The sequence below is a fragment of the Lepidochelys kempii genome, chromosome 3, assembly GCF_965140265.1.
Source record: "Lepidochelys kempii isolate rLepKem1 chromosome 3, rLepKem1.hap2, whole genome shotgun sequence".
Lineage (NCBI taxonomy): Eukaryota > Metazoa > Chordata > Testudines > Cheloniidae > Lepidochelys > Lepidochelys kempii.
In genome coordinates this window covers 107,883,704-107,911,192 of record NC_133258.1, presented here as the reverse complement: position 1 = coordinate 107,911,192, position 27,489 = coordinate 107,883,704, and the positions used below count along the sequence as shown (strand labels likewise).

Here is a 27,489-nt window from a genome sequence, read left to right as displayed (position 1 = left end):
AGATCTTTTAAAAATTCTGACGCAGGAAGTAACCACTACCTTGCCATTGGAACAGTTAGAATCAAGCTAAAAGACAAGTTAACAAGAAAAGAGATGATATTTCATGGAAGGAGGGAGTTTAAAATCCAGCAGTCCAATGAATCTGAAGAATTGCAGGTAACAAATGATGACATAGAGGAACAATGGGCTTGCTTTAGAGATGTCTGATGGGAAGCTGCAATAACTTCACTTGGATCAAGATGATCAAGGACAGAAGAGTGGATACAGCCAGGCACATGGAAACCGAGTGAAAAAAGAAAAGTCTTAAAAAAGAGCCAATCACAGGTGACACAACCAGAGGAACAATGCATGCTGCAATGGGAGTATGTAGAGAAAGACAAAGAAGTTGACAGATGACAGAACAAGGAGTAATGGTCTCAAGTTGCAGTGGGGGAGATTTAGGTTGGATATTAGGAAAAACTTTTTCACTAGGACGGTGGTGAAACACTGGAATGCGTTACCTAGGGAGGTGGTGGAATCTCCTTCCTTAGAAGTCTTTAAGGTCAGGCTTGACAAAGCCCTGGCTGGGATGATTTAATTGGGGATCGGCCCTGCTTTGAGCAGGGGGTTGGACTAGATGATCTCCTGAGGTCCCTTCCAACCCTGATATTCTATGATTCTATGAAATATTTGTTAATAATGGGAAAAGTAAATTCTTGTCACTATCCCCTCTAGTCAAAGACCAACACTATTTTGCCAAACTTTTAATAAAAATCACTTTCAAGCAGAGACCAATTATAGAAAGTTTCAGCCCAACAAGTGAAAGTTTCAGAAAGTCACAAGTGTCCAAAAACATGAGGATTAGCATGGTAATTTATGAAGTATTAACTATAAAAGTTGCCTCTGTTCTAACACATATACAATATTGCAGCCTTATTATACTTTACATATAACTGGAAAGGAGGCTACAATGGAATAGCAAAGCACCTCACAGTAAAAGTAAATCTGTGTTCTTGGATATAATGCGACATACCTGTGCTATGAGGTACTTCAGCTGGAGTGTTGGCTGGAGCATGTGCACCAGGTGGGATATGTATGCCAGTATAATTACTAGTTGGCACGTTTGCGTCATATGTAGATGATGATGGCCGAGATACTTGGGTAGGTAGAGCAGATGAACTAGCGTCTTCACTTTCAGCATCTGTTAAGATACAGAAAAGGGCTCTATTAATTCTTATTTTGAGCAAGCATATAAACTACCATTTATTTCTGCAACAATAATCCGCCTTGACTTCCTTATCGGATAACGTCTTATAAAGTTATAAAATGAATGGTTTAACAACAAAAAAAAAAAAATCAAATAACGATCTATAGAAGTATAAGTGCATCATGGGATAAGTTCTGGGAGCTCACATACTTAATGTAGGTTTCAGAGTAACAGCCGTGTTAGTTTGTATTCGCAAAAAGAAAAGGAGTACTTGTGGCACCTTAGAGACTAACCAATTTATCTGAGCATGAAGTGAGCTGTAGCTCACGAAAGCTTATGCTCAAATAAATTGGTTAGTCTCTAAGGTGCCACAAGTACTCCTTTTCTTTATACTTAATGTATAGAGCTGTAGACAGATGTTTGAAAGAGAATGCATGTCATCACTGGGCTGAATATGTACAACCTTGTGGTTTTATTTTTCTGAATCCTTAAGATTTAGCATATAAATTATACAGAATTAAAAACAGTTTGACAAAGAGTACGAACAGTGTGTAGTAATGAATATATTTGAATGAATACACTTCACTGTATAAGGCACTCTCTCTTTTATATGGCATGTATATTCGTGAGGAAAATGTTAAGAAGATTAAAATGAGAAATGAAAAGAAAGCAAAGAGAAAAAAACGAGAAAATTTGGGAAGGAAGTAATATTAAAGAGGGCTTATGAGACATTTCGTCAGCTGATCCATGGCCCTGCCTGCAGAACTTCCTACATTAGAATATGAATGGCTGGCCTATTTAGTGCAAAGCTAATAGTTACCTCTTTAAAAATATCCTGGCTTCTAATTGGCATATAACTTTAAAGATCCAATCTAGACAGCTAAGTATGGCCATACCTGCACCAAGCATAATTTATCCTACCTGTGCCATTTTATTAAGAAGTTGTTTCTGTTCCTAGATTTCTAGTGGCGCTCAAGCCAACAAAGCTCTGTTTCATTTATTGGAGGTGTGCATCTGCATGATTAGAAAGGTCAGCAGGAACAAGCACAGTTCTGGGAACAGTGTTTGTTAACTGCTGGTGCATCAGACAGCGGAAACAACATAAGAGCATAGAGTTGTATTTAGATCGTGTAAAAACTGGTTATTTTAAAATTCTTTACGAAGTGCATTCTGGTCTCCAGCTATAGAAGATCTGATCAAGTATGTAAATATTAGCGTCTAGTAATGAAAACTGGAGAGTCAACTGATGGAACTGAGATTTTGCCCCACTTAAGGCTTTTGAAATAAACAGAGAAAGGGTAAAATATGAGTTACATGTTGGACAGCTAACTTTATTAAAAAGAGTACACAAATACCACTTTCTATTTCCTTTCACAATATCCTTTACTACTACAGAAGACTAAAGGTAGAATAGCTGAAACTGACAATATCTGTATCAGCGTATTACTAGATTTAGACTAAGATATCATTACTTTAAAAGTATAAAACTCTAAAAATACATTCCATGGAAAACCCCCTTTTTTTTTTTAAAGTTATCTGCCTTCTCAACTCCCTATCAAAATTTGTATATGTATATTTTTCTGAGGTGAGCATCATATGTATGGGATTTAAATGTGTGCATCAAGAAGAAAAGCTATCCCATGAAGTTCTTTTCTAATCTGATTTTAAATATAATTACAATAAAAATGATTTTTCTGGTAATTTTGTAACTAAGTTAGTCCTAGTAGTCTTTCACTGCTACCTTCAAATACAGTTGAAGACATAAGAAGGAATAAAACACCATATGCCCGATGGCTGTGTTTGTCAATAAGTCTAATACTGTCATTATACTTTGTGACTTGTATAAGTTTATTCATAAATGCATTATTTTACACTTAAGCCATCACTGTTGCATTCACTATATTGCCAGTGTTTAAACATATAAAAATGCATTTTTATGAGAAAGCTATAAACAAAGTGGCTAGTATTGTTTCCAAAATGTAATAGAAAAGCACAGAACATCGTAAAATTATTCTACCTTCTAAAAATTATTTTTTCTCATCTGCATCTTGTAATTCATTGCTACAGATGTCTGACCTCTACAACAAACTTAAGGTAGATTTTTTGCAGGCAAACACAATCCTAAAGATGCAGAGATTTTCCTTTATTCTGTAGTTCTTGCTAGTTCACCACCACTGCAATGCAATCTGGCTAACATTCACAGGAGCAAAGCTAAGGTGTGTTAAAACAGGTAGAAAAAGACTAGGTATAGCACAAATAAAAAACTTTGATTATCGGTTTAGTCTTGGGAAGGGTAAAACATTCTCACCTGGATGGAGCCATCTAGCTAACTTCTCTCCTCCAATGATGGCCCAGCCATTGTTATCTTGAATTCCTTGAAGGTAGGTACCTATGAGGCTGTCTTATCCTGTCACTACATTACCTTTCCTACTTGGCCTCTCAACAACCCCTTTAAAGCCTCCTTTGATTTAACTCTACGCATTAAGGCAGGCAGCAATACACAACTGAATAAGGAAACAGATATTCATAAGAAATAAGACATATTCCCAGTTTGTCATACTCCCATAGACTTCAACTGCAACTCTAAGTGTCAACACTTCTACAATTCAGGCATTAGGGACTCAGGTTGAACACCCAGAAAAAGAGGACACAGCATCACACAGGAATTCTGTGGCAGAGACAGGGATAGAATCCAATTCTGCTAAGCATCATTCAACATCCTTAATGATGACAATCTGTTCTCTTCCTTTAATCTCCTACTCATCCCAATCCCATTCTCACTGCCTAACCAGTCCCAGTCTCTCCTCCGCTCCCAGCTCCCCCACTCAATCAGTGCCACATCTGATCTGTCTCTTCCCCACGCCCAGCCTCCAGTCATCCCCCCACAGATCATGTCACCAGTCTCCTCCCATCCCAGCTCCAAGTCTCATTACCAAGTTAATCCTAGTCCCCCCCACCCCCTGTATCCCCGCCCCGCCAGGGCTTGCTGTCCTAATCTACTCCAGCCTACTCCAGTTATATAAGGAAGTTTCCTTCTCTGTGGTGCCTTGGACCAGCAGGGGGTCACAGAGTTCAGGAAAGACAGGCTTGCTGATCTCTGTTCCAGTTCCTGGCCCAGCCCAGAGCTGCAATCAGAGGGGAAAATCCTACTTTGCCTCAGGCTGGAGCATGCTCATTGTGCACAGAATCTTCAGGGAATTTAGCTGCAAAGGTCTAGCAAGTCTCCAAGCACGTATGAATTGTGATTTTTTTTATTTTTATTTTTTTTTAAACAAGGCTTGTAACTTGGCCAAATTTGGGCAGTTTTGGCAGTCCCAATCCAAAACATGGGGCACTACAGCTTTTCAAAGAAAAGGTCACCAGAATTTTTTTAACACAGACAAAATAATGTATTTTTCCATAACCTTGTTCTCAGAACTAGCTGAACCATTTTGGCTGAAATTATCCTGAACAATTCAGCATGAGAAGGACAAGTAGCACGGAAAATTTCAACCAAATAGTTAAAGTTTTGCAAAGACCTGGTTTATACTACAGATTTAGGTTGATGCAAGGGAGCTTATGTCGACTTAATTATGTCAATGTACACACTACAGTCCTTGCTCTGACTAATATAAGTGCCCTACTACACCACCATATCTCCACGTCCATGAGAGGCACAGGGCTTACATCAGTGTAGTTAGGGCAATGAAGCATCCGTGTAGACACTACAGGTTACTTACATTGGTTGTTGACTGTCATTCTTCTCAAGTTCATGACTCCATGCTGGAGCCATGAAATTGACAGGAAGGCTGCTCACAGCTTACGTTGTCACCCCCAGGATTGGTGGGGTGCTCCAGTTAGTGTCCCTGGGCTCACTGCTCTCAGCCAGGCTGCTGCCCAAGCTCCCTGCTCTCACCCCCGGCTCCAGCTCCCACCCAAGTTGTCGCCCGGGCTGCCTGCTCTCATCTGGGCTGCCTGATGGGCTCCCAGCTCCCTCCCACCCTGCTGCCCAGGATCCCAACTTGGATGGAGCAGACAGCCTGGGCTCTCAGTCCCCCACACTGCCCCTTTTAAGTCAGTGGAAGTGCTCCTGGTGAGGATGTACACCACCAACAGAAGGAGGGCAGTGTGGACATGAACCATTGCAGTAATTACTGTGGTGGCTGTAAGTTGCGCCAACATAGGTCACTTACGTTTGTAGTGTGTACATGCCCAAATTACAAGCAACTGAAACCAGGGTCTTAAAATGGGAAAATTTGGGCAAACATAATAATAGGTAGTCTCCAATAAGATACATATATATACAAAGCACCCCAGAAAGAGGGATATTCATTTATTGGGGCATGTGCAAATATTCAATTTGTATGTGGAAAATTAAGCACAGTTTCATGCATGTTCACTGCTGAAAAATTAGCCTCCATATGCACACAGCCTACATACAGTAAGCAGAGCAATTCCAGCTGTCCCACCCCTCCCCAATACACACTTTCTAAAATTGAAAACTCGTAATGCAATGAGCTAAACTCATCTTGTGCTCTTAAACAAAGCCATCTTTTTATAAAATGAACTTCTTTTATTAGATGCACAAGCTCAATCAAATTAATCACCAGAACATGAAAAGTATTCTTTCCTTTCTGCAATGTCATATGTTTAAATTTTTACCTGTCCAAAATGAAGGAAGCAAAAAATTACAGTCCTTTATAATCTATATAGATGAGACTTTCAGGGACATTGTAGAGTGGTTCCACTCCCAGTCTGACAGCCTCTGTGCTGTTGAGGAAGATGAAAGATGGACAACAAGCTGGAGCAGAGGAAAATGAGCCCATCCTTGGGACCCTCCTTACAGATGATGTGACGGTACACTCTTGCACTTAGGATACCCCTCCAACTTATTAGGAAGAGACAAATAATAGTAATGGGGGATTTGATTATTAGAAATACAGATAGTTGGTTTTGTGATGACCAGGAGAACTGTATGGTGAATTTCCTGCACGTGTGAAGGACCTCTCGAGACATCTAGATAAATTTATGTGTAGTGCTGGGGAGGAGCCAGTGGTTGTGGTACTTGTAGGTACCAATGACACAGGGAGAGATAGGAGAGAGGTCCTGGAGGTCAAATTTAGACTGCTGGGTAATTGATTGCTACCATGGAGATTCTGGACTGTATTCTTTCAAATACTCCCAGTTCCATGAGCAGGGCTAGTTAGACAGGCAGAACTGCAGGGTCTCAATGCATGGATGAGACAATGGAGTTGAGAGGAGCGATTTAAGTTTACTAGGAACTGGGGAACCTTTGAGGAAAGGAGGAGCCTATACAGGAAGGGCTCTACCTAAACCAAAACAGAACTATACTGCTGGCATATAAAATTAAAAAGGTAGTAGAAGAGTTTTTAAACTAAGGGCTGGAGGGGGTGTGGAGGAGCACAATTTTATAAGCGCTTGTATACAAATGCTAGAACTCTAAGTACTATGATGGGTGAACTTGAGTGCCTGGTATTAAATGAAGATATTGATATAACCGGCATGACAGGAACTTGGCAGAACAAAGAAAATTAATGGGACACATTAATATGAGGGTACAAAATATGTAGGAATGAGAGTAAGTCGCTCTAGTGAGTGAGTGGCACTAAATGTGAAAGAAAGCAGAGTCACATATAGCAAAAATGTTAAATGAATCAACAGTACCACATAATCTCTGTGAATAGAAATTCCATGCTTGAATAATAAGGGTATAGCAGAAGGAATATACTACCAACCTCCTGACTAGCTGATGGTGATTGTGAAATGCTCAGGGAGATTAGAGAGGCTCCAAAAACAGAAAACCCAGTATTAATGGGGGATTTCAACTATTCCCATATTGGCTGGGTACATGTCACCTCAGGCTGGAATGGAGACATAACATTTCTAGACACAATTAATGATTGCTTCTTGGAGCAAATAGTCCTAGCACTCAAACGAGGAGAGGCAATTCTTGATTTAGTCCTAAGTGGTGCACAGGATCTGGTCCGAGAGGTGAATATAGCCAAACAGCCCAATCACAGCAACCATAATGGAATTAAAGTTAACATCCTTGTAGGGGGGAAAATACTGTATAAATCCACCACAGTAGCATTTAATTTCAAAAAGGGGAACTACACAAAAATGAGGAAGCTAGTTAAATGGAAATTAAAAGGAACAGTCACAAGAGTCAAATGCCTGGAAACTTTTTTAAAAAATACCATAATAGAGGCTCAAACTATATGTATACCCCCCCAATAAATAAACAAACAAACAAAAAACAAAACAAAACACAGTAAGAGGGCCAAAAAAATGCCACCATGGCTAACCAAACTAGCAAAAGGCATCATTTAAAAAATGGAAGTCAAATCCTCTGGCAGGTCAAGTGTAAAAGTATAATTAGGCAGGCAAAAAAAGAATTCAAAGAGCGACTAGCAAAAGACACAAACACACAGAGAAATTTTGTTTAAGTACATCAGAAGAAAGAAGACTGTCAAAACACTCAGTGAGGCAACTATACAATAAAAGTGCTAAAAGACACTCAAGGAAGATAAGCTGTTGAAAAGATGCTAAAGGAATTCTTTGCACTGGTCTTCACCACAGAGGATATGAGGGAGATTCCCAAACCTGAGCCATTCTTTTTAGGTGACAAATCTGAGGAACTGTCCCAGATTGAGGTGTCACCAGAGGAGGTTTTGGAACAAATTGATAAATTAAACAGTAATAAATCACCAGGATCAGCTGTTATTCACCCAAGAGTTCTGAAGAAACTCAAATATGAAATTGGAAAACTACTAACTGCGGTATGTAATCTATCATTTAAATCAGCCTCAGTACCAGATGACTGGATGACACCTAATGTTATACCGATTTTTTAAAAAGGCTCCAGAGGCAATCCTGGCATTTACAGGCCAGTAAGCCTAACTGCAGTACCAGGCAAATTGGTTGAAACTTTACTAAACAACAGAATTGTCAGATACAAACATAAACATGGTATGTTTTACAAGAGTCAACATGGCTTTTGTCTAGGAACATCATGCCTCACCAATCTATTAGAATATTCTGTGGATTTGAACAAGCATGTGGACAAAGGGGATCCAGTGGATATAGTGTACTTGGACTTTCAGAAAGTCTCTCACAAGGTCCCTCACCAAAGGCTGTTTAGCAAAGTAAGCAGTCATGGGATAAACAAGAAGGTCCTCTCATAGGTCAGTAACTGGTTAAAAGATCAGAAAAAACGTCAGAATAAATGGTCAATTTTCACAGTAAAGAGAGGTAAACAGCAGGATCCCCCAAGGATCTGTATTAAAACCAGAGCTGTTCAACACATTCTTAAACGATCTAGAAAAGGGGATTAACAGTGAGGTGGTAAAATTTGTAGATGATACAATATTATTCAAGAAAGTTAAATCCAAAGCTGACTGCAAAGAATTACAAAGGAATATCATAAAACTGGTGGACGAAGCAACAAAATGGCAGATATAATTCAATGCTGATAAGTGCAAAATAGTGCACATTGGAACACACAATCCCAACTATCCAAACAAAATGATGGGGTTAAATTAGCTGTTACCATGCAAGAAAGATCTTAGTCATTGTGAATAGTTCTCTGAAAACATCTGTTCAATGTGCAGCGGTTGTCAAAAAAGACCTAACAGAATGTTAGGAACCATTAGGAAAGGGATATATAATAAGACAGATAATACAATGCCATTTATATAAATCTATGGTATGCCCTCACCTTGAATACTGCGTGCAGTTCTTGGTTGCCCCAGTCAAAAAAAGATACATTAGAATTGGAAAAAGTAGAGAAAGGCAACAAGAACGATTAGGGGTATGAAAGAGCTTCCATCTGAGGACAGATTAAGAAGACTGGGATTGTTCATCTTAGAAAAGAGATAGCTAAGTAGGGAACTGATAGAAGTCTGTAAAATTATGAATGGTGTGGAGAAAGTGAATAAGGAAGCGTTATTTATCCCTTCACATAACACAAGAACTAGGGTTCACCCAGTGAAATTAACTGGCAGCAGGTTTAAAACAAACATTAGGAAGTATTTCTTCACACCACGCGTAGTCAACCTGTGGAACCCATTGCCATGATATGTTGTGAAGGCCAAAAGTATAACTGGGTTAAAAAAAAAAAAAACTTAGATAAATTTATGGAGGATAGGTTCATCAATGGCCATTACTCAAGATGGTCAGCGATGCAATCTCATACTCTAGGTATCCCTAAACCTCTGACTGCCAGATGCTGCAACTGGATGACTGGCTGAATCACTCAAGAATTGCCCTGTTCTGTTCATTTCTTCTGCAGCATCTGGCCACTGGGCTAGATGGACCATTGGTCTGACTCAATATGGCCTTTTTATGTAATCTTTAGTTGTAATATTACTGCACAGGATTGAAAAGTAGTTGATACAAGAGATAAACAGTTATTTTTAAGATGCTGGATCAGAATTTTTCATTCAAGAACTGTTTTAAGTATGAGATCTGAACACAAATCTGAAATGCAAATCTTTTACAGTAAATCAATGCTAGTAAAATTAGATCATCTGTTCCTCAAAATACACCAATTACAATCTAAGTTTAAAACATTTGTAACATGGCTAAGAATGTTTAAAAACTATGTAGTAAAACAACTGCAGTCTCTTCACACTTCAATTTTATAGTTTCTTTTTAACAACTGGCAATTCAAAAGGTAAATATTAGGACTTCTGTAGTTTTACAAAAACCTTGTTTAAAGCTATCTAATATTTATATTTCTAATTTTGTTGTCAATATATATAGCCAAACCATATATTTATAGTTCTAGAGCCCACGTGAATGAAATACTATCATTCTATATTTGCCTTCTTTAACAGTCACATTTTTATTGCCACATAGTGTTTAAACTACTTTTACACAGAGTGACAGCAACAATTCCATAGATATTTCATCTTGGCAAATATAAAACAGATAACTTTCTGCTTTGAAGATAGTGATCGGTATTTAAAGCAGATCATAAAAGTAACAGATCTGGAACATTACAGTAATCATTCTGACACACAATACCAACAACTTTTAATTAAAATATCATATGGAATACAGCTTAGAATATCATACTGAATATTGGCATAGAAACCATATTTTTGGAGGTGTTAGGAACTCCAGACTAGAACTTTAAAGACTGTCTCCTGTTTCCAACTGATCCTGGAGTAATTTCAGTTCCAAATCATTTCATTTTCTTATCCTGGTGTACCATTTCACTTCAATTTACTGCAAACTATGATTCTAAAAACATTTAGAACACATACTTTCCTCAAATCAGGTAAGAAGGGTGCTCCAGCACCTCCCCTTCTTGGAAGTTAAAGTTAATTGCTTCTACAAATTTCTCCTTATTCTTATGAGGACTGAAAAGGCTCCTTGGAACTCTCTAATATTAATGTCAGTAGTTCATGTATTTTACCGTCTTTATACTTTGTCCATTTAGGATTTTTTTAATTTATAAATATACATAGCTTATAACTATGTTTTTCTTGACTGCAATAAAAGTTTAGTAGCTGACCCAAGGGTACTCCTGAGTGATCTTCATGTGTACTCTCTGAGTCGTATTCTAACCACATTAATAAATCAAGTGTGCTATTTTAAGTTTCCATGGTCTTGTAGGATACTGACAAAAGCCTCCACTAAATCCAAGAGCAGAATTACATAGAGAACGCCTATGTTACTGTATAAACATCTCCAAGACTTACAGTATGGTTTTCAAGAATCACAGGGAGCACAACACTTATGGAAAATATGGTAATTTGTCAAGCTGGAGATGGCTAGTTTCAGTCTATTTAAACATGCACTTTTTCATTCGCAAGAAGAGGCAGAAAGTGAGCAAGCCGAAAGGAATGGGGAAAGTCCAGCAGTATGTTTAAACAATGCTGCTTTTCTTTCTGGGATGAACAAAGCAAGAATTATGACAAGTTCTTTTTCCAGAATATTCTACTGAAAAATCTATTTGCATATGATCTTTGGCTCTACAATCCTCAAAATGTTATGGCATGTATGCCACATCTGGTACAATGTTAATAATCCCTAAAAAAAAGTATTTTGTCATTTTATTGCCCATACATAAAAATAGAATATGGCGTTAATGCCTAAAAGAGTAATGCCTTACCGAACAAAATAAAACTTGTCAAACAAAAAATATAGCCTGTTGATTATGAAAAATACATATTGCAGGCTCACTTTGAATAGCAATGCTTTCATTTTTATATCACCACCAAAAATACTGTCCCCATTAGTTTACTTTTACTTATAACCCTGGCAATGGGACTTGCAATTTTCATTTTTTCCTACAGCCCCTGGTAACGATACAGAGTGAAAAGTAGTGGTTTTAGCATAGTAGTAAGAGTGAAAAACTACTGAATTCTAATCTCCCCTCTGACTGGTTCTGTGGCCTTGGGCAAGTCCCTTATCATCTTTGCTTGTTTCCCAGTCTGTAAAATGAGGAGGCATAATACAACTTACACTCCTCATTCTAAGGATCAGTTAATATTTGTACAACGTTTTGAAGACTAGAAGTGGTATGTAAGTTTTAATAGTAGTATTACTACACGTTGCCTAGCGTTTATTCAATTTTACAAGAATCAAACAAGTTCTGTGGGCGATCACTAGTTATGAATTTGAATAATAAAAACAAATTCTTTAATTTACAGACTTCTATATTTGCAGATTTATAATATATTGATAATAAAAACTAACTCATTTCACATTAGCTCTTTTAACAACATTTTTCAGTTAACTAAGTGCATGTCAAACTGGGGTAGGTTGCCACATCTGCACTCGGAGTTTGCATTGGTACAACTACATGAGCATAGCTGTACCAGTGGCTAAAAAGCTCAGTTTGAGACAACGCCTAATTCTACAGAACTACGTAAGAATATAGTTTCAATTTAATATAGCATTATTCTTGACTGTTTAAAGTTGTACATTGTAGCAACTGGCTGCTGTGCTCCAGCTCAGAGGCAACTGTATTTCAGTGGTTGAGTGTACTGATTTCAGTATTTGTAAAGTGCTTCGGGTTTCTTTGGTAGGAAAAAATATACTACTATGAAACATTTATAATAATTAGGATAAACTAATAATCTGAAATATGATTTAATATCAATTCACAAATATCTATGAATTTCATTTACATGTGTTCTAAGGAGTATAGTTCTATGATATAAAACTTATAATTTGCAACTACAGTCCTTTAGGTGGCTCTATTCATGTCTACTTTTTAAAGTATAAAGGCTAAGTACGCTGCATAGTAAAGTAAAACTAGGTCACAATCATTTTAGAGAGTAGTTTGAAAATAACTAATACAAACAGAGATCTCTTGTATGGCTATCAGACAAAAGGGGGACAGTAAATATAGGTAGTTAAATAGAGAAAGAATGTATGAGCAGTAATACTGTTTTTTTTTTTAAACTAGAAAGCCTACAAACACCATAAATAGTGCCAAGTAACATGTAAACTCCAAAAGATTAAAAAAAATGGATACCCAGAGGTATCAGCCTAAAAAATGCAATAGGATATCTGCTGATTACTACATGTATCACTCATCCCATTTTCCTTGTACAACTATGGAACACATGTATTTTTGGAAGAGATATAAGCTCTCATATTCCAGGGCATAAGCCAATCTGTTATTCAAGAGAGCTTGGAAAAAATGTTCCCTGAGAGCAGATTATTCTATGACCACTACTACAGCATTTCTTGCACCTTTCTCTGAAGCATCTAGTACTGTTGGCAATAGGAAATCTGCCTAAACAAACCACTGATCTCATCCGATATGGCAGTCCTTATGTTCCTATTTTCTGTTTTTCTCCATGGCATCAGCTAGTTGCCACTACCTCAAGCAGCATAATGTATTTGAAGGACCAATAGTCTGATCTCTTCTCAAACTGGAAGTCATGCCCATCCTTCCTTTTCTTTGATTAGATGGGTAGGGGCTCTCCAAAAGCATGAGATCATGTTTCAGAAAGGTTGAAAACCAGATCCATAATAGTATATGTCTATCTCCTAATGTTTAACACATTTTAAATTAAATTGAAGAACAGAAGTCTAGAGATAATATTTTTAGAATCACTTTTCATAAAAGAACTATATTGTCTATGTCAGAGCCAGGAATAGAGCCCATAACCTTAGTACACATCCTGTACCAACAGATTCAGAACTTTACATTGCTACTTGACTACCTTCTAGTTGCAGATCTGCCTTAGAGTCAAAGAGGGTATGTGATAAAGGGAATTAATTTACCAGGCCTTTTGCTTCTGAAAACTATTAAATTCCATCTTGAGACATTTATGAAATTAGTTTCATTATCCTTATTTAGTTTCTAGCTGAGACTTATCCAAAATCACAACATTCCATATGCAAGCAAGATTTTTTTAGTGTTGCCAGTCAAGAGAAAAGTCCAATGAAAATCAGAAAGATGTCTGGCACAGAAAAGAACAACAGAAAATTATTGTGAAACATTCACCTAAGCAGAAAAGTGATGATAATAAGTTCCCTTTGGAGAAACATATATAACAATATTCACCTTAATTCACTAGCCCATCCAACCTGTTAACGTTATTTTATTTGAAATAGCAATGTACATACCATAATCTTCCTCGTCCATTCCAATAGGTCCAGGTTGAGGAGTCTCTCCATTCTTTAGACAGTTATGAATATATGCTGCCTTCCATCTGGCATATTTTCTGTGTTGAACATTCTGGGGGAGGTAAAAAAAAGTGTCAAAAACGTACTCTAATTTTTGGGACTTCACAGATTAAGAAAATACACTGGTCTTCAACCTTCTATTTTAAGCAGGATTTAGATTTTCCACTCCTCCTCAGGACGAAAAAAAATGTTACAGTAATCTTCTCTGCAATTACCTGATACCACTATAAACAACTATTCAGGTAAGTAAATCAGGGAACTAATAAAGACAAGCTCTTAAATGGGATCTCAGCTAGAGGTGAAAATGTGGGAGGTCTTCAATTAATGCAACACGTCAAGATAAGGGGTAGAACGGACACCCTAGTCATCTAGTATATTGAACTGTTCTCTGAGTACTAAAAATTGATAGGTATTTTATAACTGTCCACACAGCGCAGAAATAAATTTTACACTTTGATAATTTCAGAAGACCATCTGATTAAGATTTCGTCTCTCTACTAAATTCAAATAATTCATCTCTAACCAATAATATTGGAATTTTTATAAGATATAAAATTCCAAATAGAGCTTTAAAATCATGTCTGTATAAAAGAGGTTATAATTTCATCTACACATTCTGATGACATTAGAAAGACACTGTGAAGTTTACCATAGCATCTTATAATGGAGCTAAAATCAACAGATGGAACAGCAGCTTTGTTATATCTAGTTGATTATCTTTGCTAATCTCTGTACATAAGAACACATGACAAAATTAGTGAATTATATGTTAGGTCAATGGCAAAATACCTTCAATAACCAGAGAAATAAGAGTACCAGGTGTTTAACAAATACTAATATCTTCAAAAAGAGTTTAAAATAACTCTTCTCAAGAGAGCCTGTAACTAGTTTTGGCAAACTGGTATTTTTTTGAAGCTGGATGACTGCTGAGCAGTGAAAGTGACAAGAAGTTCGTACTCAGCTGCTGGAAGGCTTTCCAATTCCATCTTCATAAAAACAGTGTGGAACTGAGAAAATAAAGTAAGGAAAATTTAGAATGTCAATATTTTAAAATCCTTCCCTTATTTTTGGCCACCTTCTGTTTCTGGGAAACAGGAACCATCAGAAAAACCTCTCATCAAGGGCCTTTACAGATTCCTGTTTTTCCCCAAAATGAACATTGGAGTGATTAAGGTAATTTAAGGGTTTTACTGACTTCAACCATTGCAAAAATGGGATCATAATAACCTACAGAAAGAAGACACTGAGCACTCTCACTTGTCACTTTTACAGATCAGTAACTGAATTGTACATATGGCCAAAACAAACTAGAGGAGCCAAAAAACCTGGCAAATTCAAACCTGGTGCAAAAGGGTACAATTTCACAGAATTAAGTGAAGGTTAGAACTGGTGTAAGGTTTATTTATATTTCAGGCAAATTTTAGAACCGAGTATAATATAATAAAATGAAAAATATCTGGGCTATTTTATTTCCCCTTGGATGGATGTAATAGATTTTTTTTAATTACAAAAAAAGGATGTCCAATTTACTAGAGAAGTCTTGGTGGGTCAGGAAAGAAGATCGTTATAGACAGTCACTTAAGGTGGGTGGAACTGCCCAATCACAGGTTTGGTCAGATGTAAGATTACCTATTTTAGCGGATGGGATTCTGTGTGTGTGTGTGTGTGCGCGCGCGTGTGCACGCATGCAGGAGGAGTGCGGAGATTACTGGAGTAACTCTGCAAATCCAATCAATCAAAAGTAGGTTTAGCAACATCCTTTTCATTTTGCTCTAGGATTCATCCTAGCTTTGGCGCATGCGTTCCACTGAAGACCACATCATATTGACAAGATGTTGCTGGTCAGTATATTTGGAGACAATCATGAGGCTATAAATGTCTGGGGAAGACAAGAAATCTGGCACAAAGCAGACTGCACACATCTTTTAATCTATGTCTTATGGTCCTTCCTGAGGTTTTCATTCATGATTCTGGGAATGTGATAAATAGAGATCCAAAGCTATATTTTATTAAATTCAAAGCACTATCAGTTGTGAATCAGTCAGACATCAGTGACATAAAATTAGATAATGCTTTTCATATTTTAGCTGGTCTTTGTCTAGCTGCATGCTTGGATAGGTCAGGTGAAAGCGGTGGCCCTAGTTTTTGCAGCTAGTCTGACCTGCAGGAAATGCCCTATTCTGAAGATGGACTTATTTAAAAACGTATGCAGTGTTGTTGTATCCATGTTGGTCCCAGATATTAGAGAGACAAGGTGGGTGAGGTAATATCTTTTACTGGACCAACTTCTGTTGGTGAGACACAAGCTTTTGAGTTTACACAGGGCTCTTCTTCAGGTCTGGGAAAGGTAGGCTTGGTCTCCTTACTTAGTATAACTATGTCACTCAAGGGTGTGAAAAATCCACACCCCTGATTGATCCATAACTCCTTGTGCCAGCTCAACTGGGGGAAGCGAAGGGGACAGTGGGGGAAGGATGTACCCTGCCAGTTCCTGCGACACTCTTGATGGTAGAGCCCAAAGACCCAGACTATGCTCCTGGTGACTCGCCGACGGCAGAGACTGCCAGGGAAGCCAAGTCATTGCCCGCTGAGGAGGCTGCTGCCTGCTCTATGTCCCAGCCCAGAGGGAAGTAAGGCCTACAGACTGTTTGTTTGTTTTGCCCCACTCAGGAGCCATAGACTGTGTGCTTTGCCCCAGCTAGGAGGCTGCAGGGCAACAGTCTGCTTGTTTGTTTTCCCGCCCAGGGACCCACAGACTATTTAGCTAAGTGGTCCCAGCCCCCCGCTTGACTGAAATCACCTGTTTAACGGGAAATTCCAATGACTGTGTGACTGCGTGTACCAAGCCTGCACTGGGCCACCAGGGGCGCCCCAAACTGACATGCAGGGCCCCTGTCACAGGGTACATCAACTCATCTAAATATTTGCCTAGTTTTACAACAGCTATGTAAAAAGCACTAGTAAACGCAGTACAAACTAAAATTTCACACAGACTATGAAATGTTTATACTACTCTATATACTATACACTGAAAAGTAAGTACAATATTTATATTCCAATTAACTTATTTTATAATTATGTGGTACAAATGAAAAAGTAAGCAATTTTTCAATAATAGTGTGCTATGACACTTTTGTGGGTTTATGTCTGATTTTATAAGCAAGTAGTTTTTAAGTGAGGTGAAACCTGGGGTACACAAAACAAATCAGACTCCTGAAAGAACATAAGAATGGCCCTACTGGGTCAGCCCAAAGGTCATCTAGCTCAGTATCCTGTCTTCCAACAGTGGCCAGTGCCAGTTGCCCCAGAGAGAATGAACAGAACAGGTAATCATCAAGTGATCCATCCCCTGTCCTATTCCCAGCTTGTAGCAAACAGAGGCTAGGGACACCATTCCTGCCCATCCTGGCTAATAGCCATTGATGGACCTATCCTCCATGAATTTATCTAGTTCTTTTTTGAACTCTTATGGTCTTGGCTTTCACAACATCCTCTCGCAAGGAGTTCCATAGATTGGCTGTGCATTGTGTGAAGAAATACTTCATTTTATTTGTTTTAAACCTGCTGCCTATTAATTTCATTTGGTGACCCCTAACTCTTGTGTTATGAGAAGTAGTAAACAACACTTCCTTATCTACTTTCTCTATACCAGTCATGATTTTATAGACCTCAATCATATCTCCCCTTAGCGGTCTCTTTTCCAAGCTGAAAAGTCCCAGTCTTATTACTCTCTCCTCATACGGAAGCCGTTCCATACCCCTAATAATTTTTGTCCTACCTTCTGGAATTTCCCTAGTTTTCCAAAATTTATTAAACATTGACATCAATGGCCACAGATCTCTCAGCCAATCCTTTTAGGACTGTTGCATACAAGTTATCCAGGCCTGTTGACTTAAAAATATTTATCCCTAGTAGAGGTCTAATATCCTCAGTTACAAATGGACAGGAAAGGATTTCATTATCCTCATATGACATGAGTTCATCATCCCACTTCTTTCCAAACACAGAACAGTATTTATTGAACACTTCTGGTTTTTCTATATCACTAACAACAATTTTATTTATTTCCATCTAATAATGGGCCTATGCCATTGCTAGGATTTCTTTTGTTCTTAATATATTGAACTTCTTCTCTTGTCCTTAACCCTTCCAGACATGGATTTTTTCCCCTGACTTTAGCTTCCCTCATCAGTTTTCTGCACTACATAACTTCTCATTTATGTCAATTGCTATCTATTTCCCCCATTTTCCATTTGTTATACACTGACTTTTTATTTCGCCACTGAACCAGGATGGGGTTCTTTCGGAGTTTTCCATATGAACTGTATCTTCGGATCTGAGAGTAGCAGCCATATAAACCAAACGGACTGCTAGATAGAAAGAATGCAAAATTCTCATAATCCAGTTGGGCCCTAATATTTTGTTTAGGGGGAAAAAAACCCCTACTAGTCTACTATTTGCTTTATGTGAGCATGAAAGAGCAAAATTATGTCTTATACTAGGAGGACCTGGATACTGGCTCCACCATTGTTTCTTCTTCTGTGCCACCCAACTATGAAAAGTGCAGTTGTTCCTCTTTTCAATACTTAGAATGCTCTGCTCGCTACAGCTGCAGCTCTGGGATGCCCTATTGCCATTTAAGTTGCCCCATTTTCCCGTTAATCCTCTTCCCATACTGCTTTATACTCATCCATCTAGTACACATTATCTCAGTTTCCCATGGGGATGTGAAAGGATGCAGGGATTGTTTAGGTTTGGACTGAACAGAGCTTTGAGTGTCCAGCAGGAACCTAACTGGAGGCACTGAAGGAACAGATGTTGGTGTTCCTCATTGCCTAGAAGGGTAGTCCTCTTTATTGGAGCATATATGTCTGTTGTGGGGAGGAGCTGTCAGTCTCAAAAGACAGAATATATATTTGGTACTTTCCCCTGATCATCTTTTCTACTTCATGGTTGGTTAGGATTACCTGGGGGAACAGGGCAGCAACGATCCTGCAAGCTATGGCTGATTTCTGGCTACTGTGTATCCTGATGGATCTGCTGCTGAAGAAATGTGGAGTTGCTTGTTGGTCACTCTGATGCTTGCCTGCTAGTCACTCTGATGCTTGCCTGCTAGCTTTTTTCCCCTTTAGTGGTCTGTTTCTGTGGGGGTGGAAATGTTGATCCACAGGAGAAACACTGGAGCAGTTATTCCATTTCTTTGCCTGAGCTGTTGTGTTGGTAATGGGAATTTATAGCAGAAGAACCATTATCACTAAGCTCCCCCTGCAGCCCTTCTGCTGGAGGTGAGAAAGATGAGATGCTCAAAACTGAGAGTTAGGGATAATTCTGGCATGAGACTTCTCTGGAAGGAGGGGGTCTTGGCAGCATAGGCTCTTTTTCCTCTTCCTACCAAATCTGGAATATGAGAGGAGAGAAGTCTGCTTGGCTGCTTTCCCCTATAGTCAGGCTGACAAGTGAAGTCACTGGAAGAGCTGGAGTGACACTTGTGCTCTCGCTCCAGCCCCTGAGCAGATGAAACTATGTAACCTGAGTCCTCTGGGAGACTTGGGTATAGGGGATGGGTTGGAGGGCAATTGGAAATATGAATTTATGGGCCAAGAGGGGCATGTTTGCAGCCCACCAGAGCAGTTACCTAGCATCTGGATGCTTCTGCTTTCCAGCTTCCTCTGAGTGCTGGGATTCTTCAGATTCTGATACCTCTATTCCTCCTCGTCTTTCCTGTGCTGGGGGCGCACATATAAAACCCAGGCTTGAAGCCCTCAAAGTGCCTGGCTGCATAGGAGACTGATCACGTGAGCAACTAGGGTCCAGAATCCTTGTTGGAGTCAGTCATGTTGGCTGCCAGCTAAGGATGTACAGTTTACATTGGCTCAAGAGCCCAAAGATAGTCCCTCACATGATTCTTTAGACAGTGTGTCTTTGGCCTTTTTTATGCCTCAGAGACCTTTTCTATCTATTCTTCTATATGCAGTGTTGTAGTTGTGTTGGTCCCAGGATAATAGAGAGACAAGGTGTCTGAGGTAATATCTTTTATTGGACCGACTTCTGTTGGTGAGACACAAGCTTTTGAGTTTACACAAAGCCCTTCTTCAGGCCACAAACTTGTAAGGACAACTGAATCTTCCGCTTGATGGAAACATTCAGAGTCTGAAAGACAGGTTAGACCTTACATCTTGGGATGTGACATAAAAAGATGTAATTACTGATTTAACTCTGCTACTGAGGGGAACAATGTTCCAAGCACCTGGATTATAGAAGGTTAAAAACTGCACTTGGAAGAGTGTTGGTTACTTCTGATTAGATGCAGGTCAGTAAACTTAGAATCCAGGTTCTTGTGTGAAAGCACCTTTGTCTACCAAGTTCTTTAAGGGACCCATTCAGTTTTCATTGCTGTCAATGGACATTCTTCCATGGGTTTAAGCCCTAAGTGAAGCTAAATCCTTTCTCCTAACTAGCTTAACTGAGCTAAAATCTGGGGGCAGAAGAGAACAACTGACCAGTATGAGCTATCTTTGAGAAAGATCACAGCAAGCATCATTTTACTCTGAACCCCCTAGTTGTATGTTTGCCAATTTCCACTTGGATAGGTTCTATCCCATCCCCATTCAGAACTTCTGGCACTAGTTTTTCCACAAATGCTACTAAGACCACATATCCTTCTGATGCTGGGACACCAAGTGCTTTAATATTTCAGCATCTTGTTTTGATCTTCCAGGTATTTTAAACTGCCTTTGACTAGATGCGATCTAGTCCGCAATGGCTTTCTTTTTATCTTACTGTCCAAAGATTTCAACCTTTTTGTCACATTTTTCCATCAAGACTCTAAATCAGCTAATTCTGCAGAAATCCCTTGAGTTATTTTCTAGAAAGGAAATAGAAGAACATGAAACATCTTGATTAGACTTTATCTGTTCCAGTCTAAACCTCCTGCTGCAAGAGTAAGCAGGAGCAGGTGACTAAAGTGAAGGTGTCTGCCAGTAGTACAAAGTAGTCTTGGTGATTGCTCCCATTTTTACCAGGCATACTTTCATCCCATTCAGCCAGGTCTGAAGTCTTTGTCTGAATAAGGAATCTGCTGAAAAAAGTGGCTATAACCAAGTATACTTTAGTTACTCGCAATTTTTAGTTTAGAATTGTTTTTCTAGAAACTAGTTCTGGTGGTGCTCAACATGCTTATAAAGTGACTATTCGTGACATTAGCAGCACATTTGTGAACTGAACTTCGGTACTTGCTGATATCAAACATCATTTTTTAAAAGGTATCTATTATTTGTTGCACCAAAAAATGTATATTGTACTTTAAACTTTATATAGTGCAACCTCAATTATTGGGGTGAGAAGCGCTTTTCTTTAAATGGGAGAGGAGGAAGAGGAGTTAGACTCTCTCATTTTCCCTCCCCAGTTCCCCTGGTGACCCTCCCTCTAGCTGGTGTAATATTTCATCCCCACGTAAATGTACCGTATGTTCATTACTAACTGAAACACTTGTACAGGTATAAAATTTCTATGCATAAAGGATAATACACACAGCCTGTATATTACACTTTATGGAGGAAATACTGGATGTGATTCCCTCTAGATCCTGTGATCACAAGAGTGAAGCTGTAGATGGCAATAAAACCCATCTACATTGACATTCACAATTAACAGCTAATATACTGAGAGCCAAACGGTAGAACAAAGCTTTAACAGACTAAAACCATGTCTTTGTGTCATTACTGGAAAGAAGCAATCAATGATATACTGTATACCTGTGTAACTTACCTCTTCAGTGAGCTCCCCAAATACAGACAAAACATCTATCAGGAGACTTGCAGTATAAAAGGACTTTATCATGTTTCTACAAGAAACAAACATCGTGCAAACTTTAGTTTCATATGCTGAATATCATTAGTATCAGGTTTTAAAAGGTAAGCATTTTTAGGCCTAAAAATCTCTAAAAGTAGATTTGTCAATTCATAACTTAGTTGTTACAATTTTTCACTGAAGTCAGGTGCACATTCATTTTTTTTCAACTAGTTTAATCTAATCAACAATAGTCCTACATAAGTATTATTTTAATAATAAAGTCTTAAAACAATAACACAGACAAACTGAATAAGGAACTATTTGACATGTAGTCCTATAGCAATATTAAGAATTTTGCTTATTACTGGTGATCTCAAAAAATGAGTCAAGGAAATACTATAAATTTAAAAATTATATGATGTAACCCCTCCACTCAAAATTTCTTATCTTTGCTACTAACACCACATTATTAAAAGGAAAAGAATTTTAAAATCTCATTTACTTATCACTATTTGAGCTTTGATATTTCTTTCAGATTGGACAATGAAAAATAATTAAATCAGTTTCACTTTTGTTTATAGTCAGAGTCACTAATCTTAACTTTGTCATAACACTGTATTATCAAACACCACAGGGAAATATTTATTTGTTTAAAAAACAATTGTCACTGACATTTAAAATAAATGAAGGTAGTTTAAAAAACTTTTTCCACAATACTTGGATCTAGGAGTAAATTTAAATTGATAATGCCCCTTTAACTAGAAGGCAAAATACAGATTTTTCAAAACTGATCTGGAGTTTTGCTCTGTAGATGCCAATTCATAAGACATTCTAATGTATTTTCATAAAAATAATTAGCCATTTTTATTATTCTCTAGTAATACCATAAATCAAACCACAATACTGTGACCTTAGCGATGTGTCATCATAGATATATTAGTAGTACAGCAGTAGAAATACTTTTGCCATGTTTGATGATGATGATGATGATTCAATATTGGCCTCAGGAGTCTCTCTTCTTAGGTCAACATAAGGCTGTTTTCAAAATGAGGTGCATAATTTGCCAATAAAATAAGGCATTATATACTGAAAGCCATTCAGAGATGCTAGCCATTTTATAATGGTAGCTTTAAGGGGTAGTGATGAATGGGTTTAAAAAAAAAATTGCGAAGAGCAGATGACAACCCAATGTTTTTCCATAAATCAGGAAAGAAGGACAGAGTTTGGATATTTGAGTTTCTGGACTCTAGATTTATTACTTAGGTTAGGTAATGAAGACAAAAGATACTTTAAGCCATTTGCTTTCATTCTTCACTTACTTGTGAAATCGCCCAGCTCTATCTTCATTGTCTGCATATAGAAACATTTTCAAAGCATAATTCTCCACATGGGCACAGCCAACTATTTCCTGAGTAATAGCTTCATTATCACCCAGCTGCTTTTTCATCTGAAGCAAGTTAAAAATACATATCTGGTTACTGACTAGCTCTCAGCAATTGAATTTCAAAGACATAGGATCAATTTGCTAATTCAAAACAATCCAGATGCAATTAAACACAAAGACACGATTAATAACTTTATTTCAGTTTCTTATAATATGACAGAGCGCAGCCTTTTGGGGAGAAAATATTATGAACTAATAACTCTAAATGGCTTGTATTATGATAGAAGCATTCTTCACAGTGGTCTTTAGAAATATTGAAAGAAATATGCACATATGTTGCTGTGAAGGAATATCTAGACTACATCATTTTTTCCACTATCTGAAAGACCGTACATTCTGAACTCTGAGTAAGGATTGAACACTACCGAATTCATAATGTGTGTTTCACAGAGTCACACAGTAGATCAGTATGACTACATATTTTTTCTGTCTTATAAAACATTTTTGTGCTGCACACTATAGTATTTAATAAAAACTCAGATCTAATGAAAAGGAAATCCCAGCTGTAACCTCACTGCTCTAATGACCTAAATATTTACTGGAATGCTCAGTCTAAGCAGTGAACTGCAATTGAAAGACCTCTTTTCAAAGATGTTACAGAGTACAAGAAACCTCAGGTTTCCTAATAAAATCCGTAAAGTAAATAACACTGGTACAGTTACAACAGGTGGATGTAGGGCTCCTGAATAGACTTACTGTTTGCATTTAAAGACATCTCAGTTTATCCTTACAGAACAAAAAACAGGAATACTACACATAATACAAACATGCAACTTCTATACTGCCAAAAATTGTAAAGGCAACTTTGAATGGTAGTCTATTTTTTTTTTTCAAAGGGCGCACATGAATAAAGTCTACAGGCTAGACATCTATAATATTAGGAACACCTACAGCAACGTAAAAAGCACACAAGTACCCAAAAACAGCCACTCGAGAGTTTTAGACCTGAAATGTGAACATTATTGCAAATAGTTATTTTTCTTTACAAAAGTAAATTAAACATGATTTTCATCATAGCTATGTTACAAAACAACTGGTATTTGAGAGAGCTTAATTTTCTTCCCAGTGAATTATCATTATTTGTAAGTAATTTTGTCAGACTTATATTTGACCTAAAATATGTGAACTTGTACTCACTGCTTTTATTTATTGAAGATGAACTGTCATTTCATACAGATTTCCTTAGCCAAGATTTTACATATAATGGGGCAGTTTTAATAAAGGTACTCCAAAATAAAGGAATAGATATTCAAAGGCTCAAATAGCACACAGGTTCCTAACTCTCACTGAAAGTCAATGGGAATTAGGTGCCTAAAGCTGTGCCTTTGAAATTCTTCCCCAAAGAGCATTGTAGTGCTGAGGTTGAACTTTATGTACTAAATTATGGTTTATAATTCAAACCTAAAAGCATGCACAATGGCTTTACTTTGCCAGAACCATTAAGATAATACAATTATTTAATGCAAAGGCATATCTACACAAAATATGTAAAATATTTTATAATGCAATAATATACAGTATTAAACAATAATTAATCATGATTATTTACAAAATAATGGTGTTTCATAACAAATTTTGTTTCTGGTAATTTCTAGACAGCTGAGTTATTTTATTCTTTACAGCTATACAGCATCTACATTTGACTGAGCATGATAATTGTTTGCACCTCACCACCCGTGACAAAATATGACCTCACATCCACAAAAGCTCAAAAAGCCCTGAGAAATATTTAAACCAAGACCAGAAAGACATTTTTGTTCTTCTGGCTAGTGAAAAACAACTATGCTTGCTGTTAACAAATCATCGCCTCCTTCAGAGAAGCTAAAACGCCAAATTACCTAAAAATGCTAGTCTGTGCAAACATAAAAAATAAATCTGATGCTTCAGAACCTTCTGACTATAGTTCTGACTCCAGCCTCCCAGTCTTGGGTAAAAGAGAGAAAAGGGCAACACTTAACTAACAAAAAATGACATCTGCAATATACTTGATTCTCCCGTACAGAGCTTCAGACAGGGGCACACCATGGAGACAACCACTACAGCAATTAACACATGACACTTCTTATGATAATGGGTAGAGGCCACATATCATTGCTCAAATTATTTTACCTTTTTTCAGATATGAACCAAAAGGTGCTATTGGACTACCTAGATAACACAGCTGAAGTAGATGGTGTAGTACTACTGCTCCAATCATTCATTTCCAAGAGGATTCAGAGAGTGCTGATAGGAAATTGCTCCTCTTCAAGACACCAAAGTTATTTCAGCTCCCCTTTTTTTCAGCATCTACATAAGACCATTTGAAGATGTGGCAAGATACAACAGGCTCCAATGTCAACATGTCAAGGACACTTTCCTGTATATAGCATTTTCAAAAGATAAAAGCAGTGCAAGAATGTCATAAGGCCAACAAGACAGGAGCTACTGAATTAATAGTTAGCCTCAGACTGAACCTAGACAAGACTGAGGCAGTGCTGGTAAGAAGAAAAATGCTTTGAAGAAATAGCTGGTACATTGTCCTTGGCTTCACATTCAATGTAATGCTCTGTGAATCTATTTAACACATCACTAAGCTAAGGCATCAGATAGTATCAGAGACGTTACAAAAAAAAAAAAAAAAAATGCTTCTTCCACTGCAGTTTGCTAGTAAACTTTACTATTTACTCCCAGATGAGGCTCTGGCCACAGTGATCCATTCATTAGTCACCTCCAGACTGGATTATCACAATTCACTCTATTCTAGGATAGAACATGAACACAATGCAGATACTCCATCTTGGGCTGCCTCTCTGCTGACGGGGACAGACTTCCATCAACACTTCACTTCTGTGTTCCCTCCATTGTCTACTAGTCCATTTTCATTTCATGTTCAAAGCTTTGGTATCAGAAATCAGATTAGCCCAGAGGACAACCACTTTGAGGACACACTGCAAGATCCTTCATAACTGGCATGATAGTGATAAATTATTTTCCAAGCAAAGCATTCCTTCACCGGGGGGAGAGAAAGGCAGACAACTCCATGAAGGGCAACAGGAATTTTACATGAGAAGTCATTAGGTGGCATTCAGCTTCTATAACTTTATTGATGTATTCAACCATGCATTTTCTTTTTAAATTTACTCCTTTTCAGTTTAAGATACTTTTTTCTTTTGCTCAGTATTGGTCCTTGCTTCTCAGAGGCTCAGATGATTATTTACATAGCGAGTAAGATTAAGGTTGCCACATTATGAATTCTTGACTGATCGAGTTCAGAAATTATGACAGATCTTAACATTTTTAGATTGTTACGTTACTTGATCTTACCAGCATGGCAAGAGATTTATTTCTTCCAGCAAGACATTTAGGGTAAGATTTTCAAAAGCAGTCAGCATTGGGTTAACCACATCCACTCATGTCAATGGTAAAACTCTCATTGACTTCAATAGGAGAAAAGATAGGCCATGCATGAGCACTTTTGAAAGTCGTATCCTTAGGTCATCTGATTTCTCAGTAGAGTTTAAATAAAGTATCATTATAAAATATCATTGTAATTGCATCCGATGAAGTGAGCTGTAGCTCTCGAAAGCTTATGCTCAAATAAATTGGTTAGTCTCTAAGATGCCACAAGTACTCCTTTTCTTTTTGCGGATACAGACTAACACGGCTGCTACTCTGAAAACTGTCATTGTAATATGTATACTTCACATAGAATTTTATGGTAAAATTTTGTTTTGTATTAGATTTCAGTTAAGTTTGTGTAAATATATGTAGACCCTTTGCCCCTCCTGTCACCTAATTTAAAAACAATACATTACAACAATTAAACAGTATGCTTGCACATATAGGTTTGTTTCATTAATTAATGTAAAGGGAAAGGCAATTCCAATTGTTTAAAGATGATTTTTTAAAAAGTGAGATAGTAGTAGATTCTCTAATAGTATAGCAAAAAACCCCAAACCCAAATACTCACAGTTTCCAACTGATCCATTAGTTTGGATAAAAATTTGCGGCACTCTGGGGTTTTACTGTCAAGCTTCATCCCAGTCTGCATGGCATACAAACGGCCTTTAAAGGAGAGAAAATATTAAAAGGTCACCAATGAACTTTCTGTGTGTGTTTGTGTGTATGTCTGTCTATATACAGATGTCCCAAAACCAGATATTTTGAGGAACAATTTCATTTTTACATTGTTAAATCATAACTCTAACCCTATCGAGTGTTCAACTACATTCGTTATTGCACACTTAGGGCAAACTGGATTCTGCAAAGATTTATGCATGTGCTTCACTTTTTGCACTTAGTAATCAATTGATTTAAATCAGTAAGTTTTTGCAGATTGAGACCTAAAATATAACTATAATGAAGCATTTGTAAATAAACACCATCCTTAGTTCATCTCCCCTAGGTATAAGAGTTTATCCGAATTAGAGTGATG

At 37.6% G+C, this 27,489-nt stretch overlaps 1 protein-coding gene across 2 annotated transcripts in view; it reads right to left on the bottom strand.

Annotated features, from left to right (window-relative positions):
- VTA1 (vesicle trafficking 1) overlaps positions 1 to 27,489 on the bottom strand; it is a 75,822-nt gene that overhangs the window by 23,873 nt on the left and 24,460 nt on the right. Inside the window, exons 1-6 of one of the 2 annotated variants that reach the window (XM_073337487.1) lie at positions 27,025 to 27,099; positions 25,185 to 25,431; positions 22,951 to 23,078; positions 21,608 to 21,683; positions 13,781 to 13,892; positions 1,013 to 1,180 (exon numbers count right to left, since the gene is read on the bottom strand). In XM_073337487.1, coding sequence (XP_073193588.1) covers positions 1,013 to 1,180; positions 13,781 to 13,892; positions 21,608 to 21,683; positions 22,951 to 23,078 — 484 coding nt within the window. In that variant the 5' untranslated portion in view covers positions 25,185 to 25,431; positions 27,025 to 27,099. Of the gene's footprint in view, positions 1 to 1,012; positions 1,181 to 13,780; positions 13,893 to 21,607; positions 21,684 to 22,950; positions 23,079 to 25,184; positions 25,432 to 27,024; positions 27,120 to 27,489 lie in introns of those variants that run through there. The other variant, XM_073337486.1, reaches the window with a different exon arrangement.